The 18,353-nt window shown below is 36.2% G+C and overlaps 1 protein-coding gene across 4 annotated transcripts in view; it reads left to right on the forward strand.

Moving 5' to 3' along the window:
• PDE10A (phosphodiesterase 10A) overlaps window positions 1–18,353 on the forward strand; it is a 262,818-nt gene that overhangs the window by 182,857 nt on the left and 61,608 nt on the right. For all 4 annotated transcript variants that reach the window (XM_056487304.1, XM_056487302.1, XM_056487303.1 and 1 more), the window contains one exon: window positions 15,211–15,239. In XM_056487304.1, the coding sequence (XP_056343279.1) occupies window positions 15,211–15,239 (29 nt within the window). The remainder of the gene's footprint in view (window positions 1–15,210; window positions 15,240–18,353) is intronic.

Raw genomic sequence — 18,353 nt, forward strand, 5'->3', positions numbered from 1 at the left:
CACATTCTGAAATAAATGCAACTGTATGTTTCTACACAGATTATTTTAAGCATTGCCAAGATTGGCCCTTTTACACAGGGACATGAACAAGATTCATTTAAGCACACTTTGAAGAAACTCACCAAAACTAAGCTGTTTTTCTGGATGGTATAGGTGGTGTGCATGTTTTCTTTGCAGTGTGACAATGGCAATGCAGTTTCTGTTCACAAATGTGGCTGACTTGTTAACATTTGGAATTCAGCATTTTTTAGTTTATGTAGCTGTCCATCAGCTACATATAGACATGCTACTGGAGACTTCACAAGTGCTGATAGAATCTAGCAATATTTCTGAGGGCAGCTTAAATTAATTGGGTGGGTTTCTTTGTTAGCAGTGGAAAAATAATTCTTGTAATAGGAACAATGAAAAGAGAAGAGCTATATACACGGAATCCTCAGGAATAAATGTCACGTTGGAAGTTCAGCTTTGTTTCTTTTCTGTTTCCTTCTTGTAAATCTAGTTAAAGGGAGAGAATACTTGATTTAGATTTTCTTCATTCTTGGATAATACTTGAGTTTTGAAATTTGTTTTTCTTTATTTTTATGATGCTTCTTAAAGACTTATTTCAAATAATACTATATTTTCTCTGCAAGTTTTCTCAGCTCCACAATTAATTACTTGAGGTTTTTGACGAGCTCTCTCTTCTACAGGCTGTTAGGAAATTATTGGCTTTTTCTGAGTTATTGTCTTTATGTAGATCTTTAGGCATTGAAATAAACACCTGCTTAGCTCAGCATCATCTTATTAGTATTTGTACCTTACTTTTCTTTAGACAAATAGGCAGAATAAAGCCTGGTGTTACTAGGTTTTCATTCCAAAGTCTGCTGTTTCTTTTTACATGTTAAAGTGATGGAATGATTCTCTTGGTCTCAAGGTTCCTTTTGTCTCATGATATGTCCAAATCCCTCAATTTTTAATTGGTTGTCTTTCACTTTGCTTTCTGAAGGTGCATTTACTTAAAGAATGCAGAAAAAAAAAAGCATTTTTTGTACAGTAAGTAGGTGAGATTTGTCTCAGAGACAGTCAGTCAGGAACTTTCTGACTTCATAAAACTGGTGAATTCTGATTCCACTTTTACCTCTTAGAAAAAAATATTTAATAAAAGCTCCTGGCCTGAGTGTTTTCATATCCTTGAGGCTTCATTTGTGTTTCTCAAAAGGTTAATGAAAACTTTTTCTGGGTAAGTGACAAGCTCAGACATTTTAATAAGGGGAATAAAAGAAGGACAGGCATTTTTTCATTCTTACCAGGACCTCCTATTGAATACTTGTATCAGATATCACCTTGGGTTTTGAAAATATTTTTAAAACATGTCCAGGATCCAAGCCCAGAGGAGGAATCAGTGGAAACTGGTAACTCTTGTGTTTCCATGAGGAAACAGATTAGAAATCTAGAGAAAGTGTTGAACTTCTATTCTGACCTCTCAGTAATCCTGTTATCTCAGTTTGACCTTTGCTTTGGAAGTGCCTCAGATTAGTTGCAAGAGATTGTATTTAGTTAAATGTCTTTCATTTGATGTATTTCAATATTTGCAAATTTTCCTTTAAGTAGTTGCACAGAGTATATGTTGAGTTCCAGATACTGGCATCTAAATGCACAGGAAAAAAAAAAAATCACAAAGCTCCAGTTCATTTTTTAAAATTTTAATAGGAAGACCTGGGTTAATGCAAAAGCAGAATGTATTTTTTTCACTGAAAATATATCTGGAATTCCTTATGACCAGTTGAAATGCTGCAGGAAAATACATGCTGAACAGTGGTGCCTTTCTTTGGGCTGATGATACAAAGCTCTTGTTGTTCCTAAAACACATCTAAAGGTGAAGTCTCAGTGACTGTCTAAAAAGTTACTGTATGCAAAGAATAGGTAAAAAAAATTTTCAGTACCTAAGAATTTGCTCCTGCTTTTCATTCTGAACTCATATCTGAAGAACCCTATGAACTTACTTATAAAATCCTCATCTTATTGAGTCCTTGAACAAATTCAGAATCTTACAAATTTTTCATTACTTTCAAATTTTTCATTACAGCATTTACTAGAAAATTCCTGCTCTGAAGATTAGCGTTTCAAAGATACTGTGGCATAATACATGAAAAACTGAGCTGCTCTCTCAGTAGAGAGGCTTAGAAAACAGCTTACCTGCTTATCCCACTCGTGCTTTTTGTAAATATCCTTGGCTACATTCCCAGTAAAGATAGGAATATGAAGTGGCTTTACCAAATGATTTCTGTCTTTCCCCTCTGTACTGAAAGGAGAGCCCTTTGGGGAAGCATGGGACAGATGAGAAAAGGACAAAAGCAGGAGTAGATGCATGCAGGCTGCAAAAAAGAGGAGTGGATTGTATAATCTATTGGTGATGGCGAGCTGAGACACCCTTTTCAACTCATTAGCACCCCATAGATGCAAACAAATACTAAAGTTTGTTCTATTTCCTTGCTGGTTTTTGTTCCCATGAAGTTGGATGTTACAGAGCCTGGGTTTCTTTGAGATTAAAGTAAACCTAATTTTTTGAATAAAGTAATAAGTCCTGTTTATATTAGCTGTCAACTTAAACCAACAATCTAAAGTGGGTTTCTAAATGTATGCAGTTATAGACTTGTTTTGTGTTTGTGAGAAATCCTTTAGTGCATCAAATTAAAGGACACTTGCTAAATTACATATGGAAAAATAAGTAAGTTTAGCAACTGATATTTCAAATGAGAACTTTTATAGTACTAAGGCTTTTTGCTAGTATTCATAATTAAAAAGTGATGGAGGAGAACACAGGATTCCATAATTTTAAAATTTTTCTGAATATTTATTTTTCTATGTTTTCTGTGGACCAAATTATGTATAATATGATTGTGACTAGCATTGATCAACTGATAGACTAAATTTAAAGGCTATTTTCCTTAATTTTTGCACTCTAAACTACCTCCCAATGTGTTGCCAAAGTGAATATGTCTTTGGGGACAAAATCCAGCCTGCACCATATAGCTGACTGCCAAGCCTTTCCAACCATTTTTGTCTGCACAGTAGGGTGCATCCACCCATTTACAGCACTGAGCCATAGTTTTTTTTTTTTTAAATGTAATCTTTTATATTAGATATTCACAGGAATAAATTTTCTCTGGCCAATATAGGTCATATTTCTCTGAAGACAAAACTCAATAGATGCTTTTTTTTCTTTTTTTTTTCTTCCTAAAGTGTCTTTGAAAAAAGTGTAGTCTCTAGCAATGGGTTTTTCTGCTTTTTTTTCTTTTTTTTTTCTTCCTAAAGTGTCTTTGAAAAAAGTGTAGTCTCTAGCAATGGGTTTTTCTTGGAACCAAACTCATTTTTACCCTGTCATTGATATTGTAGGCACACCTTATCCAATTTCATTGCTTGCGCTCAAACAAAAGTAAATTAGGGAGTAGGTTTGAATTCCTCCAGTATATCTGGAATTGCAATGGAAAAAGAGAGTATTAAAGGCAATAATACAGCGAAAATCAGTTACTGGATCACAGGCATCTTTTAGAACAAGATTAGAGAATCTGTCATTGTGCTGTCAAAGCAAATTTCTCTCTATGCTTGTTTTCTACTTAAGGTTTAGCTAAATAATTCAAAACTAGGAGACTGAAGATAATTTTCAATCTTAATTCTCTTCCTCTTTAACTGTTCCTAAAATATTATCATCTAAATAATCAATTATAAATCATTTAGATGCAGGATGGACCAAAAGAAAGAGTATACTCAGAGGTATGACTTAGCACTGTTTGTCTTGATTGTTAAGAAGTATTTCAAGATTTGAAGAGAACAGTATAAACTATTACATAAACATTTCTCTACATGCTCTACAAGTACCTAAAACATTAAAGCTTTCTCATTCCAGTCCTGTGCTAAAGGAACTAATAAATAGAAATGCATGTTGATGTGATCATCAACTTCTTTAAATGGAAGAACCCATTAAATCTAGACATCTCTGCAACTGCTACATTTTACTAAAGAGGATGTGTCTGTGTCTGCAGCCTGAAGGAGGCAATAATTGCATTTTATTTTATTAAATATTAAGCTGTAACATATGAATGAACTTGACATGTTAAAAAAATAATAAGTAGCAATCATCTTGGCAGTGAACTTTTAATGCCTCTTTGAAAGTTTTCAGAATCTCAGGCTCCTTTGGTCGGCACCAGCTAGCCTTGAATAGCCCAGTCATCAGGAAACTGAGATGCCAGTGAATCCTGTCTGCTCAAGTGGTGTTTGCTTGGGCCAGAACCTTCTTGTTCCCAGGAAATAACTCTGTGGTTGATTTAAGCCTGCACTGCCTGCCCTCAGCTTCCATCCCTGGGTGTGTATATCCAGCCTTTCCCATGTCCTTGGTCTTTTTGCTTATGTAGTTTTAGATTGTATCTCCGGCTCTCTGCGACAGCTGTAAACTGCCCCAAGGCAGTGGGGAGAGCACAGAGGTGGCACTTCAGGCTCCAATTTGCTTCTGCTGGTGTGGACCTGCACCATGCCATTCCTTTCTAGATAGTTTCATCACTTCAGGAAGAGACAGTTCCAGGTACTCTAATCTGAGGTCGCATCTGTTGGATCCGATTAAGTAATAGACAAACATTGACAAAACACTGGATATGGTTTTGGTAATAAAATCACAGAATGGTTTGGGTTGGAGGGAGCCTTAAAGATCATCTAATTCCAAGCCCTCTGCTGTGGGCAGGGACACCTTTCACTAGACCAGGTTGCTCAGACCTCCATCCAGCCTGCCTTGGGTACTTCCAGGGATGGCATACCCTCATCTTATCTAGGTAGCATGTTCCTGTGCCTCCTCACCCTCTCAGTAAAGAATTTCTTTATAATGTCAAATCTAAACCAAATCTCATTTCAAATCCATTCCCCTATGTCCTGTCACCACGTGCTCTTGTAAACAGACTCTCTCCATCTTTCTCGTAGGCTCCTTTCAGGTACTGGAAGGCTGCAGTTATGTAATCCTGAAGTCTTTTTTCCTTTTTTCAACATGGTGGTCCTCCTCTGGACCCACTCCAACAGATCTATGTTCTCCTGTGGTAATGGGTGTCTCAAAAGAAGAAGCACCATGCAGTTCTTTAAACTCCGGAGGAGTTGTACACGTCCCTCTTTGAGTCATTTTCCATGTAGGTATCAAAGCAAGGACTTTCCAAGAATGATGTGTTAGACTGAATAAAATATGCACAGAGAGGACAGGGTGCTTAAAGGAGTTAAACATTAGCACAGATTGTACTAATGAAAGTTGCAGAGATAAGTGGTGTGCATTTGAATAAATCTGCACATATGGGAACTGGTATATATTAATTTGGAGTGAAAGCTGAGTTTTCAGTTTGTTAGCTATCTCTTTTTATAGTAAATCCATTTTGGCACATTTTGAAGGTGACAGGAATTTGCATCTTATTCAAGTTAATTAGAATCCTAACAGACACCACTTTACCAAGTTGAGACATTGCTATGGCTGGAAGAAAGACAATAGAAAGTAAGGCAATCAATTACAAATCAGTGATTCCAAAGTGAATTCAGTGTAGGCTGATAATTTAAAATGGTGAAGAAAAGAGCAGCTAAAGCACCTCAGGTATCAAATAAGCCAGTGTGGCACAGCATTTAACAGCACTGACCTCTGTGCTAGATGCATTTGGCTGGCCTTTTGTTTATTTCTTAAGAACATCACTCAGAGAATAAGACTTACATTTGTGTGTATTATTTCTGGAGCAATTGAATTCTTATTTATTGTGCATCATAGTATAATTTTTATATATGCATTTAAAGATAAGCAAATGTAACAGACTTTTTCCCTTTCAGCTGATTTAGAGACTGTCAAAATTGAAGTCCTTTTTATAGAATTCCGGCTCAGAATGCATGGAGTAACTTGGAAGTTACCCTGGAAAATAAATTACTGTTTTATAGAGCTTTTTCTGCATTTCTTTTGTGCTTTTGTTTCATTTGGCATATTTGTTTTTGTATACTAACTCACAAATGTGATTTTATAACCCTTATTTGTACTTTTATGCTATTTTGAATCCAGCAGCTTTATTTGCAATTTATTTTTTTTTATAGCTAGTGTTGTCTAATGAACTTATAAATACTTCATTCTACTAGAATTTTAATAATGCCATCTGTTCACTTCATGGAAAATGGCAAAGCACACTGAAGCAACTACCTTTTTCTTTTTCTTGACAGCTGTATTTTAAAGCTTACAATTTCAGTTTCCAGCATTCTTTTTTTCTTTAACAGTAGCAGTGAACAGTATTGGAAACAAAAGGAATTTTTTTTAGTGCAAATCTTACCTTGTGTTTGATTTTCTTTAGATGCAGTTTGAGTTTTTTGATTTATAATAAACAGTATTTTTTATTTGTAATGGATCTTATTTTCTACCACTTCAGAAGGTAAAATAATCCTAGAGAGGTCAGTAAAGTACATCACTCTTGGTGGATCTGATGTGCTTGTCCAAGCTACTTGCTCATCCTGCTATCTTTTGTCCCTCTCTCCCTGCATGTCCTCCCTCCTTTTGAAACTCTGTTTTGAAAGTCTTTTCTTTGGCTCTTCTTTCTGCTTTCAGTCTTGATTTATTTAATTATGTTAATGTTTGTCTTTTGAACCACCAGCTTATTATGTAGTTATTAGGCTGTTGTCTTTGGTGTGCTGTTTGGTGACTTAATCTCACTCCTGCAATTAGTTGTCAAAACAAGTGGACTGAGGTCTAGAAATGATCAGGTTCCCTTGCAGCTCCTGAGGGAGTTAGTGCAGCATGTGAAAATTGGGTGGCCTTGCACGTGTGCCTGAGTAGATGTCAGACCCAAATGGGTTAATCAACACAGCTCTGGTGTTTCTGAACTAGCTGTAGTATATAAAGAAGTGTCTGAGAAGCGGTTGTGCCACAGGGTTGTTTTTCCAAATTCCTCATCCGAGTAGTTGTGATGCTTGCTTACGTAAGGAACTCGTGTTGGTGTTGACAGAACTCTGTGGCAGGCCTGATGAAGGAAGTTGGGAAGAATGATGCTGACAAATTATGAGATTCCTCAATCATGACTGTTTCAAAACTATTTTGAAGGCATGGTGAGAAGGAACTTAGATTATGAATTACCCTTTTCATACTTGCAGGAGCAGATTTCTCGCTTGGTTGCTGGCTCTCAGTGTGTGATCATTAGTAGTTCTGTTAGATGGACAATTTGGGAGATAGACACAGCTCCTTATCCCAGCAGGTGGCAACTTCAGCCGTGCTGAAGAGGTGCAGTTGGCTCTGGTTCCCTTTCTTCCACCAACAGAAGTGGCACTTCCCCTTTCTCTTACTGCTGTGTTAGATATAGTTTATTAGCTTTCCAGCTGATTTCTTTATGTATTTCCTGATTTCTTATTAAGTATTTCAATTAATTTACCATCTGCATTGGATTTTGTTAGTTAAATAAAAAATGCACATGAAATTAATTCTGTCTTGCATGATCACATCCAGTTCTTCATTTACTATAAGCTTGCAGATCTGAATTTGCAGTTTTCCTGTGGACATTTCTTTTTTTAAATTTTTTTTCTTGTCATCTCTCAGGTGAGCTGTGAGTAGAGACTTCTTAAATTTCCAGTGTACTCTCTCCTCTGTGTGAGGATATGTCTGAGGCATATTTGCCTTGCAACCCTTAAGGATGGGATGATTTCTGTCACCAAGTCTTTCTCATGTTCCTAATTGTAGAGATACTGTGATTTACTCCCTTTATTATGGTTTAATGGTTCAAGGAGCTAGATTTTTGTGATCAGACTGTCATTAGTGTTTGATAGTACAGCCAGCCCTCAGTTTGAAGCCTGTGTCAAGGTTTCTGTGCTGAAGTTGGTATGCAGTAGATTTGTTGGCATAGTGGAGCATGAGGATGTGCTGGTGGCATACTCAGAAATCATCAGTCCACTGAGGACTGGGTTCTACCTGTCAACCTTTGTGGAACCTCTTGGAGAGCCAGTCTGGGTCAAAGGATACTCTGGATGCTGATGTGCCAAGGCATTTAATGATTGTATGTGCTGATGCATGTGGACTGCTGGGTGCCGTGACTTTGTGATGTGTTCTGGTGCTGAAGTGTCTGATGTTGGCTGTTACAGCATGTCCTCAGGCTTACACAACACCAGTCAGAGCTATATAAACAGAGCTTCATTGGGAACATTCCTCTTTTCAGCCAGGGACAACCAGTATTCCTCACATTTTTATCTTGTCTTTAGTAAGCCCACTGTTCAATAACCTTCCCTAATTATTTCACATAACCTTAACATCACCTTAGGTGTTCACAAGTGGCTGAGTCTCTACAACTTGATGAATGGCCATTCTCACATGAGCAGTGGTAAATCAACACACCTACTCATCATTGGGGTATTTAACTTCCTTTCATTTCAAGGAATTGGGTGCTGGACTGCTTTGGATTTTTTTTTCTTTTTTTAATCATTGTGTAACTATTCCTTTCTGGAAACTTTTCTAAATCTGGCCTAGCATTTTTAATACTGCACCTGCTATTAGTGAGAGTTAAAATTTTCCATTTGTTCAAATGTCAGTAGAAGAATACTAAACTCCACAATACCTTGGATTTTTTTGTTGTTGTTGAGCAGCCAGAAAGATAATCTTTTAAATTATTTTTTTCTTGTATCATTCCTGTGAATTATAATTGTCTGTCATTATCAAATCTTTTTAGAATAAAACTGACTAGTTCAGAAATTCATAAGGTGCTGTCATTATCTTTTGTGGAGAACTGTCTATAATTTTGTAGTTGCATATTCTGTTCCTTTCCACTCACTCAGGTTATAATTTTATTTTTTTTACCAGTCTTCTCTTTGCAAGCAAAATGTTTTACTCACAGTGGTGGTACTGATAAGTAGTAAATAGTTCAATCTTCCCTTGGTTTCAATCTGTTCATCATGTTAGTGTAACATGTCATTTTTCAAAGACTCCAAAGTCATGAATTATCTGCACATCATTATTCTGTAACATTCAACTCAGTCACTGAGAGCTTGATTATGATTACTAACAAATCATCTGAAATATCCTAAAAGCAAAGGCTTAATTTGTAAATTTTAGTCTGTCTTTTTCATCTTCAGGTTTTTTCCTGATTAATTTAAACATTTTTTCAGTTTCTTGGTTTTCATTTTCCAGAGTAAAGTAAATAAAATACATCTCTAATACAAATGTACCTCTGTTGTAGTTACAGTATGGTTTCTTCAGAGGGATTGAAATTATTCCCCTGACATAAATATGTTTCACTCTGGATCACTGCACCCTCTCACGTGGTAACCTATCATCTGAAGCTCTAATGATCCCTTACCCTTGTTGACGTTAGCAAACTTTTCCTCTGGGACATTTTCTTTTGTTTCCTTTGTCAGCCCTTCTAAAGAGAAGAAAAATACTCAGTCTTGATTTTTCTGCTAATTCTGAGGTTTTTACTGCAAAGTTCAGTTACATGACGGTTGTTTTCAATGTAGTCAGAGGTGCAGAAAGAAGAAAATCAGGCAGGCTGCAAAGCTTCTTGCTCTACTTTTCATTCTCTATAGTGATAAACACTGTAATCTGGAAATTTTAAACAACTTGAGAGTCCAATAGCTGATAGTTTTATTACATGAACATGTTTTTCCCTATAAAAACAATGTTTTATGTTTCTAAAGAGAAGGAGACAAGAATACACTGATCAAAAAGTCAGGATGAGAACAAAATAGAAATAATTAAAAGCAAAAGGTTTACTAAAAATGTTAGTATCCAATTCTCTATTTCCCCAGGCTAAGGGAAAGATTACATTCTTCCTAACATGTATAAGATTATTATGTTCTCTTGCTGTCACTGAGCCATATGCAGTATTATTTCCTGCTCCAGAAGCTGACAACCTGCTGAAATTTCTTGTTTTCCCTTTGGGCCAACAAGTCTTGGAAGCTTTTCTCCATGCCAGGGATGGAAACATCATTGCACTGAGCTGTGTGATCCCATCCCTTGCCTCGTTGGGCTCAGAGTGGAGTATGGGCTGTATATACATGTTGGGAAAGCAAGAGGAAATGCCTTTCCTTAAAGTTGTCCAGGCATCTTATCAGCTGGGAAGAGGTTATTCATGGTCTAGGAATAAGCAAGCTGAGCTCAAGAGGCCCAGCAGGGTCCAAAAGGTATGCATGTTTTTAAAACATCCAAATGTCTTGCCATGGACAAGATCCAGTGGGACTTTCTCAGCTTGCTGGAGCTTTGTAGGACCTGCTTCAAGCAGTGTTCTCTTTCAATCATCTCTTTCAACTCTGAATCATTATACATTTCAGAAATGCCGTGACATTTAATACATAAAAGTATTTCTGTTTTCCAATGCATGCTGTAGCAAGCAATGCAATTGATCTTAATGCAATTGCTTAAGGTATATGTCTCAGTAGTATTTGAGCCAACAGCAATGGGATTTTTTTCCTTCTCCTTGAAAACACTTGCTGAACACAATACAACTACGATTTTGAAGTTTGAATTTGGTAATTGAAAAACATTCAAGAGTAAAGGGACAGCTGTATTCAAAAGTAGGAGGACAGATTAGTAGTGATAATGCTGTTTCTTAGATTCATTGATTGCAGTAAAGTCTAAGGATACTTTAGACTTGGCAACCAGGGCTCCTGGAACCTAATAAAAAAAAGGGAGGGGAATCAAGTTTGATCTAAAAAGAGTAAACCTGAAATTGTGTTACTACTGGGTGAGAGACTTCCTTCACCAAACATGCTTGCAAGATATTGTAATAAATTTTAAAGAAAGTTGCAGTGCAGCTAGTGGAGTGAAAGATGGGCAGAATTGTGGGGTGGGTAAGAAAAGTGGTAGATTTGGACACAAAGGTATAGTTGTAAGCTGGCAAGTGTGAAGAGGTGATAAACTGTTTTACAAGCTCTTCAGCTCATTGTCTTGTGGCTGCATTCCGGTGATAAACAATGGTGATTGCACCTTGTTGACTGATGAGGTAGATGAGCTAACCAGTTTAACTCTCTCTTCATTCAGCAGCCCTGTTGAATAGGATGTGAAGTCATCAGCTAATTACCATAAAACATAATCATAGACTTGATTGGTAAAGCATATTTACTGCTGGAAATTATTAAGTTTCTTCCTGATGGTCAGAGCCCAGGTTCCAACATGATTTTTGCTGATGTGTACTAAACTTGAGAGATTTTTATAGAATTTTATGGAGCTATTAGCAGATCTGGGAATGCCCTGCTTAGATTAGTTTAAATTGTCATATATATTGTACAGTTGAGGATTTTTATGATCATGAATGTGTAAGTGTGAAGCTGCCATCGGTATGCTTTGTACTACTGAGCAATTTTGGAAACAGAAAAAAACTCTGGATCTTCCTCCTGCCTTTCTGTTCTCACAAGGACTGGTGATACTTTCAGAAGATGCCTTTTGAAAGTTTTCTGGCCAGAATAAATCGTCCTGTGAAATTGCTCCAACTGCTTAATCAGTTTAGTGTGGGCTAAGACCATAGAAAATAATAAGCTTCCAAATTTACCAGATTTAGGTATGTCTAATGAATTCAAATGCACAGTTTCCTGATTCCTAGTGTATGTAGTGCCCTGTTTGCTTATATGTGAAGGAGTGAATTAAAATTTTAGGACACCTGGCAGACAATATGTTTCTCTGCTTACCATCTGCACTGAAGTCTTGGTTCAGGCCTTGTTTATGGTCTGATGTTACCTAAGAAGAGGATGAACTGAGCATCCTTTTCCAGGATCTTAAAAATAAAAATGTAGATCTTATTGATCATGTAAAATAGATAGAATTCATGTTTTGCCCTGCTACAGGGAAAGAAACACAGTGTGCCACCAGTGATCAATCTAATGAATATTCCCTTTCTATGTCTAAGTCTCTGTTTAAATAAATTTAGTTTTCTGTGAAGTAACACAACAGGTGCTTCTAAATTGCAAGGTATTTCTATTGATCTATAGGTGTATGACACTTTTCAAGGTAAAAAAAAAAAAGCAGCAAATATAGCTCTGCTGGTATAATTGCATTGCAAACAACTTGTGTCTTGTTATCTGAAGCCTAAAGCAAATTTTCAAAAGAAAAAATTATTAGGTCAATCTGACATCTGTTGTGTGGGGAAACATTCCTTAAGAAACTGTGACTGTGAAGCTATCTGGTATCTCATAAACAGAATTAATCCTGGGCATTTGTTTGCTGTCATCAACAGCAATAGTGTACCAGCAGCAGTATTTAACTACACGGAAAAAAGAACAGCATAAGACCAGGGAGAAAGTCAATACTGTTTTTCCAAGAAGAGTTCCTGTGATTAAACTAACTGGGCATTGGAATCATTGCTTCCATGGCAAATGCCTCAAAATTTAATGTCTGAGATGTTCAAAACTTTCTTTGCATTAAAGTTTTCTTTGTTACTGCTCTAGCTTAGAATCTTGCAATTGTTGAAAACTTATTGGCCTTTGTTTTGTTTTCTTTTTTTTTTTTTTTTAATGCATGCATAGAAATCCAAGTATGAAATGGGATTTTATTTTTTTTAATATGAAAAATGAAATCTGAATTTTTCCTATTAAATAATGGCTACACAATTTAACACCTCTTCGCACACACACCCCAAAAAAAGAACCCCAAGCCAAGCTAAACCTTGCCTCATTTATACTGTGCCAAACTTCTGTGGATTTTTTTCTGTCTGTTCCCTTTCTTATTTTCTGCTTCTTCCTATCTTGTATGACTGGGTTTAGTATGGAAGCTTTCCCAGATGGATGCTGTCTTTTAATTACTATAATGATTATTATGCGTATCTGTAGTGTACTGTGCAGTTGTTAATTAGAATTGTGTAGGTAGTTAAGCTGAAACTGCAGTAGCAGTTGTATTACAATGTTGTGAAAGTGACAGAATTGTGATGGTAGTCTTTTATATTCCATATGTTACAATACATTGATTTTGTTCCAGTAGTGGGAGATCACTAGTATGATTTACCCATATTTTTCAATATATACATCATGACTTGGGTAAGAGGATGTGATGAAAGTTAATTTGGATGATAAGGTTTTAAATTTTTTATTTTAGGGTATAGTTATCCAGAGTACTACAGGTACCAAGTGAGAGCTAAAATAGGTGGCAAAGTTAATTCTGAGAAATGCTGAATACTTTACATGAGGGAAGTAATTTTGCACATACAGTGGGGGGGGGGGGGGGGCTCTTAGTTATAATTTTGGGGGAGACATCAGTATTACAGAATATAAATGTTTGAAAATGCTAGCCCAGGATTTAGTAACTATCAAGAAAACAAGTAAAATGTTAGGAATTGTTCTTTTCAGATAGAGATGATAAACTCCCTAAATCATCCCTGTGTCATTCTGTAAGTCCTAGCTGTGTTTTTCTGAGCTGCCAGTATTGCCTGTAGTTCTGGACATCCCACCCCTGCAAGATACAGTGGGACAGGAGTGTGAGAGTTACTAGCAGTGCATCAGACCAGACCTCTCAAACCAGGAAATATTTAGATGGGGTATGAAGCAGAGAAGGACTTGCTTGAGAGATGTGTAGAATCACTGGCTCTTAAATAAGGTGAATAGAGGGCATCAGATGAAATATACAGTGTGCAGATTGAAAAAAAAAAAAAAACAACAGAACAGTTTTTCTTGTATTAGATATTTGAGCTGTGGAGCTCATAGCATTTTGAGAATGCTGAAGGCTGATGACTCGGGTTTAATAACCAGCCAAACAAAATCTCACACCCCAAAAAGTGTGAGGAAGGAAACCCCATCCTTTAAACAAAAAAGCATCACCAAATCTTTGGTCTATTGGTTACTGAAAACTGAGAGTACACTCTAAGCAAAGTGTCATATCATCACTCTGTTTTGGGCTGTTCACATTTCCTGTTGCTCAGTGTCAAATCAGGTAGTAGGGGAGATGGATTTTGAGTGTAGCTCTGGCTGCTCTTGTAATGGGTGTGTAGATTTGTCTGCTTCAGGAAGATAACATCACTGAACGTGGCAGAGCATGTGTTACACACTGCACTGCAAGCAGCAGAACTGCCTTAAATAGCTGAATTAAGATTGTCTGTGTTCTGCATGTGTAAATTAGTGGCATATCATTTGGCTGGGATTAAGAGGAGACTCATATTATTTTCCTTGGCATCCCTCAATTTTGAGGGGAAATTTGTATTGCTATAGGGAATTCTTTAATCAGAAGTTGTGTATTAAATGCATTTGCTAGAGAAAATCTGGGTGTTTTCTACCTTTGTTTAGAAGTTTATTTTAAATGGTAAGATATGAAGAGCCTTTGACAAATATAAACTTACAGTATTTTCTGTGAGATTAAATCTATTTCTTGACTTAATTTTAATTTCCAAAGTATAGTAATATGATTCCTAGGAGCAAATAAAAGGTTACAAATACTTCTCTTCATGTTTTCAGAAACAACTAACCAACTGGAGGTTTGTAGAAGTGGATTTAAGCTACTTTTGGTGTGGCTAAACTGGAAGTTGAAACTCCTCCTGTGGCAGATGTGTTCTTGCTGTATAGTCACTTTTTCAGAAATTTCAGCTGCATTTTTCAGAAATGCTACTCAGTGTTTTAGCTCAGACATTGTACCTGTGTTTATTTATATGGATTAAACCTACCAAAAATGCATGAAAGTCTGTTTGCATTTGAAAGGACAAAATATTATAGTTTGTGTGCATATATATATATATATATACAGTGTCTTGTGATTTACTTTGCTTTAACATGTTATGCCAGATCACATCAGTGATAATTTTTTTTTTTTTATGGCTACAAGACATTTTTTTTCCACTTCCAAAGAAATCAATAGGAGTATCATTTTTGACATTAGAACAGATGACTCAAGTCTTCTCACTAGCTTCCTTGTAGGATGTTGGTGGCATGGTAGCAAAGGCTTTCAATTCTCAGACTATGCAGAACTAACAATACCTTTACTGAACTGAAATAAATGTAGTGTTTAGCTGGCCTCTGCCGGCTTCATTCTGAAATGTATGAAATCTTGTATTCTTACTAAGTCAGGATAGAATTCCTAAGTTCTTTATCTTAATTTCAATTGATTTTTAGCCTTAGAAGTTTTTAAAAGATGGTAAATGCAAGCCAGTCTCAGGATATTTCAATGACTTGATCAAACCATATTAGGAAAGTTTTGTACAAATGTGCAAAAATATTTTGAAGTTTATCTTGTTCTTCATTTGGTCTTGAAACTTCCCAGAGTGCCTAATTGTTTGGTTTGTTTCCTTTTAGATGAAACGGCTCCTAAAGAAGTCAGCAGGGTAAGTGCTGCTCTCTATCCCCTCCTAAAAGAAGTGACCCACTGTTTGCTTGAGATGATTTTTCCATATGCTCTGGTCAAAATTTATCTCTATTCCCTGGTTATAGTGGATCTCCAGACGAAAAAAAGTGCTCTACAGACTGTCTAGAGAACAGTTAATAAGGAAAATAAATATTAAGAACACTTGATTGGCTGTAAATAAGTTGAAGGGTATTTTGCATTTGGAGTTCTCCCAGTGCTATTTTCGTGATCCAGTTTTTAAAAGGTACTTCATGGAAACCAGGAAATTCATTGGACACTGAGCATAACATCAGACTATTTAATCAGTGTAACTGCCTCAATAGATGGCAAGCATAAGAAAAGAAGAAAAATGCCCTATTTAGTAACTCCCTTTTGGATGGTACCATGAGTTAGATTCTCTAATTTAAAATACTTCGCAGTGGTCTGCATGAAATGTAATGCAAAATCGTAAAAAACTCATATTCAGTAATAGATTCCCACCCCCAGCTTTACATCTGATTGACACTGTGTCCTGCAGAATATCTGTCTGTGACTGAGGACTAATTGCAGGGATCTGTTAGGAATGAGTGCCTTTGCTGTGAATGAGAAAAGATCAGTGCCGGGCAATCTGTTGTCCCCAGGTGGGTCCAGCCATCCTGAGAGATCCTCACAACTTCCCCAGGTGGAATCATAGTCCTGTTTTGTTCTCCTTCTTGAATGTCTTGCAGAAACTGTGTCACGTTCCCAGGAGAAGCACAGTAGTGTCAGACATATATTAAAAATGGGGCAGATTGCAAGACTGCAAAAACTGGCTGGATGCTGTTGCACTCAGTAGAAGTCTTTTGGAAAATGCTGGAATGTGGAAGTAGTGGAGAAGTAAGGCTGGTAGTGGAAACCTCAGTTTTGTAACCCTATGAGCAGAGGGCTGGGATGAGGCAGAACTGAAATTCACCTAATATGTGTCTACAAAAAAGAGATTAAATGCTGTCTAAAATGAGTTCATTCAAGCAAGTGTTTTCTATATACATGAAGTGCCATGGATTTATAAGGCTTTGAGAATTTAGGTGAAAATTAGTATGTTTTAATAATTCATTAGTTTTCATTAGTTTTTGTTCATGCCCTTAGTATGCTGCTGTTACAACAGTGAATACCTTTTGATGTAACCTGGAATTATTGTTATTAGTATACCTCTATATATTGTTTTGATCTCAAAGTAACTAAAGATCTGCCTAAAAATCTCAGAAGTTCTAATTATGTATGTAGGATGGTTCTTTTTAATTATCATTAATTTAGTAGATTAACATTTCCTTCTGTAAAACAGATCTATAGAATATATCTTGATTACGACATCTGAGCTATTTAAGGCCAAGACAGCAAGTTCTGAGCCCCCAAGTCTGCCTTGCTAGTCACCCCCTGTGTCTCTCAGGCTTGTTGCAGCCATCTCAGCCCCTCAAAGTCATATCTAGTGGCTTAGGATTTCCTAAAGATGGATGGGCTGTCACTTGAAGCCCTGGAATCAGTAGCATGCAGGTGATACTTCAGATGTTCTTAAGTAAGCATTTTCTCCCTTGTTTTTTTAGCCATCAGTCATTGTGCACTTGGTATGTGTACTGTGCTGCACTTCTATGTGGTTTGACTTTTTTTAAAGTAAAGTACTTGAAGGTACTCAGTAATATATACCATGCTACAAATTAACAGGTTGTTTTTTTGTTATATTTTTGAATAATGCCATATATAATAATGTAGACCATTGTAATGCATCCTCTTTCTTCAGCAGCAGCAGCTCAAACAGATACCATTTTAATTAAAATATGAGCATAAATTAGAATTTAAATTAGCAAAGTTCTGTACGTGAGTGATGTTTTTCAGACAAAAAGACATGTTCATGCTGACTGAAGAATTATGAGTTTTGAAGTCATTAAGTGTTACATTTTTAATTCTTGAAAACATCTGCAAGAAGCAGCTTGTATCATAAGGAAGGAAAAATTAAGGTTAGTGAAAGCAAATTTATTGCACAATTAGATCATCAATTGCTTAACAATACCATGTTAGCTAGAAAACAAGGTAGGAATATACTTTTTTTTGAAATAGATTTTTTTTTTAAAAATCTTTAATTGTTAGAAGGAAATGTCAGTATTTTCAAGGGTTTTATGTTACAGCTTCACACTTTGAAAATTTAAGAAATTTTGAAATGAAAGTTTTGAAATCCTATTATACAGAAACTGAATTTTGAATATAATTTTTAACTTCTTAGTAGAAAATTAAAATAAAGCAGCAAGTTTGGCTGTTGGCATTTCGTGTCACGTTTTTGAAAGAAGGGGAAAGGAGAAAGTAGGAGAAAACAGGAAAAAACTTCTTAATTAAATTTAAATTAATTTAAATTTTGAGAATTGTAGAACAGAAAACAAGCTTTTCAAAATTTATTTTTGAATATAATTCTTTAATTAGCATTCTACTAATGGCAATTTTTTCAATATTTTGGTGAAATTATATTGAAAGATTTTCTCATTTGGCCTGACATAGCATATAATGGGTGGTGGAGGGGAAAGATTTCGTGATTCCTGTAGACTGCTTTTGGCATAAGAACAGCTCTGGTTACAAAATACCTCATGAGCATCTGTGACCAGTGAACCTGTGAACTTTTTTCTGAATAGTAGTTTCCAGTGTTTATGAAATATATGTAACTGGGGACAGAATCTCTTTTTTTCGTGATGTGGTATTGGGAACATCCTTGGAAATGCTGAGTTTCTTCTGCTTACTTATTGTGCAGATGTGAGTTGGCTGATCCCATCCATCCTAGCTACACAAGTGGTTTTCTGGGCAGAGGGATTTCAGAAAGAAAACCAACTATTGAACTACTTGGATGAAGAAAACTTAAGCGAAATACTTTGTTACTTTGCTGTTAAATCTGCAAAGAAATGAAAGAAGGGGAGTGTGAGTTTGAGCACTAAGTGCACGTGTATTCATGCATATCTAGACTAAAGATGTAGTTCTCTGACTACATTAGTGAAAACAGTGTGCTTTGGAGACATGTTATTCTTTTCAGTTGGCAAAAATAACCCCATTCCTTCATGAACTATAGCCAGGATTCTGTTGTACGTGCTGCTAAGTTTCC

Source organism: Oenanthe melanoleuca, chromosome 3, assembly GCF_029582105.1.
Source record: "Oenanthe melanoleuca isolate GR-GAL-2019-014 chromosome 3, OMel1.0, whole genome shotgun sequence".
NCBI lineage: Eukaryota > Metazoa > Chordata > Aves > Passeriformes > Muscicapidae > Oenanthe > Oenanthe melanoleuca.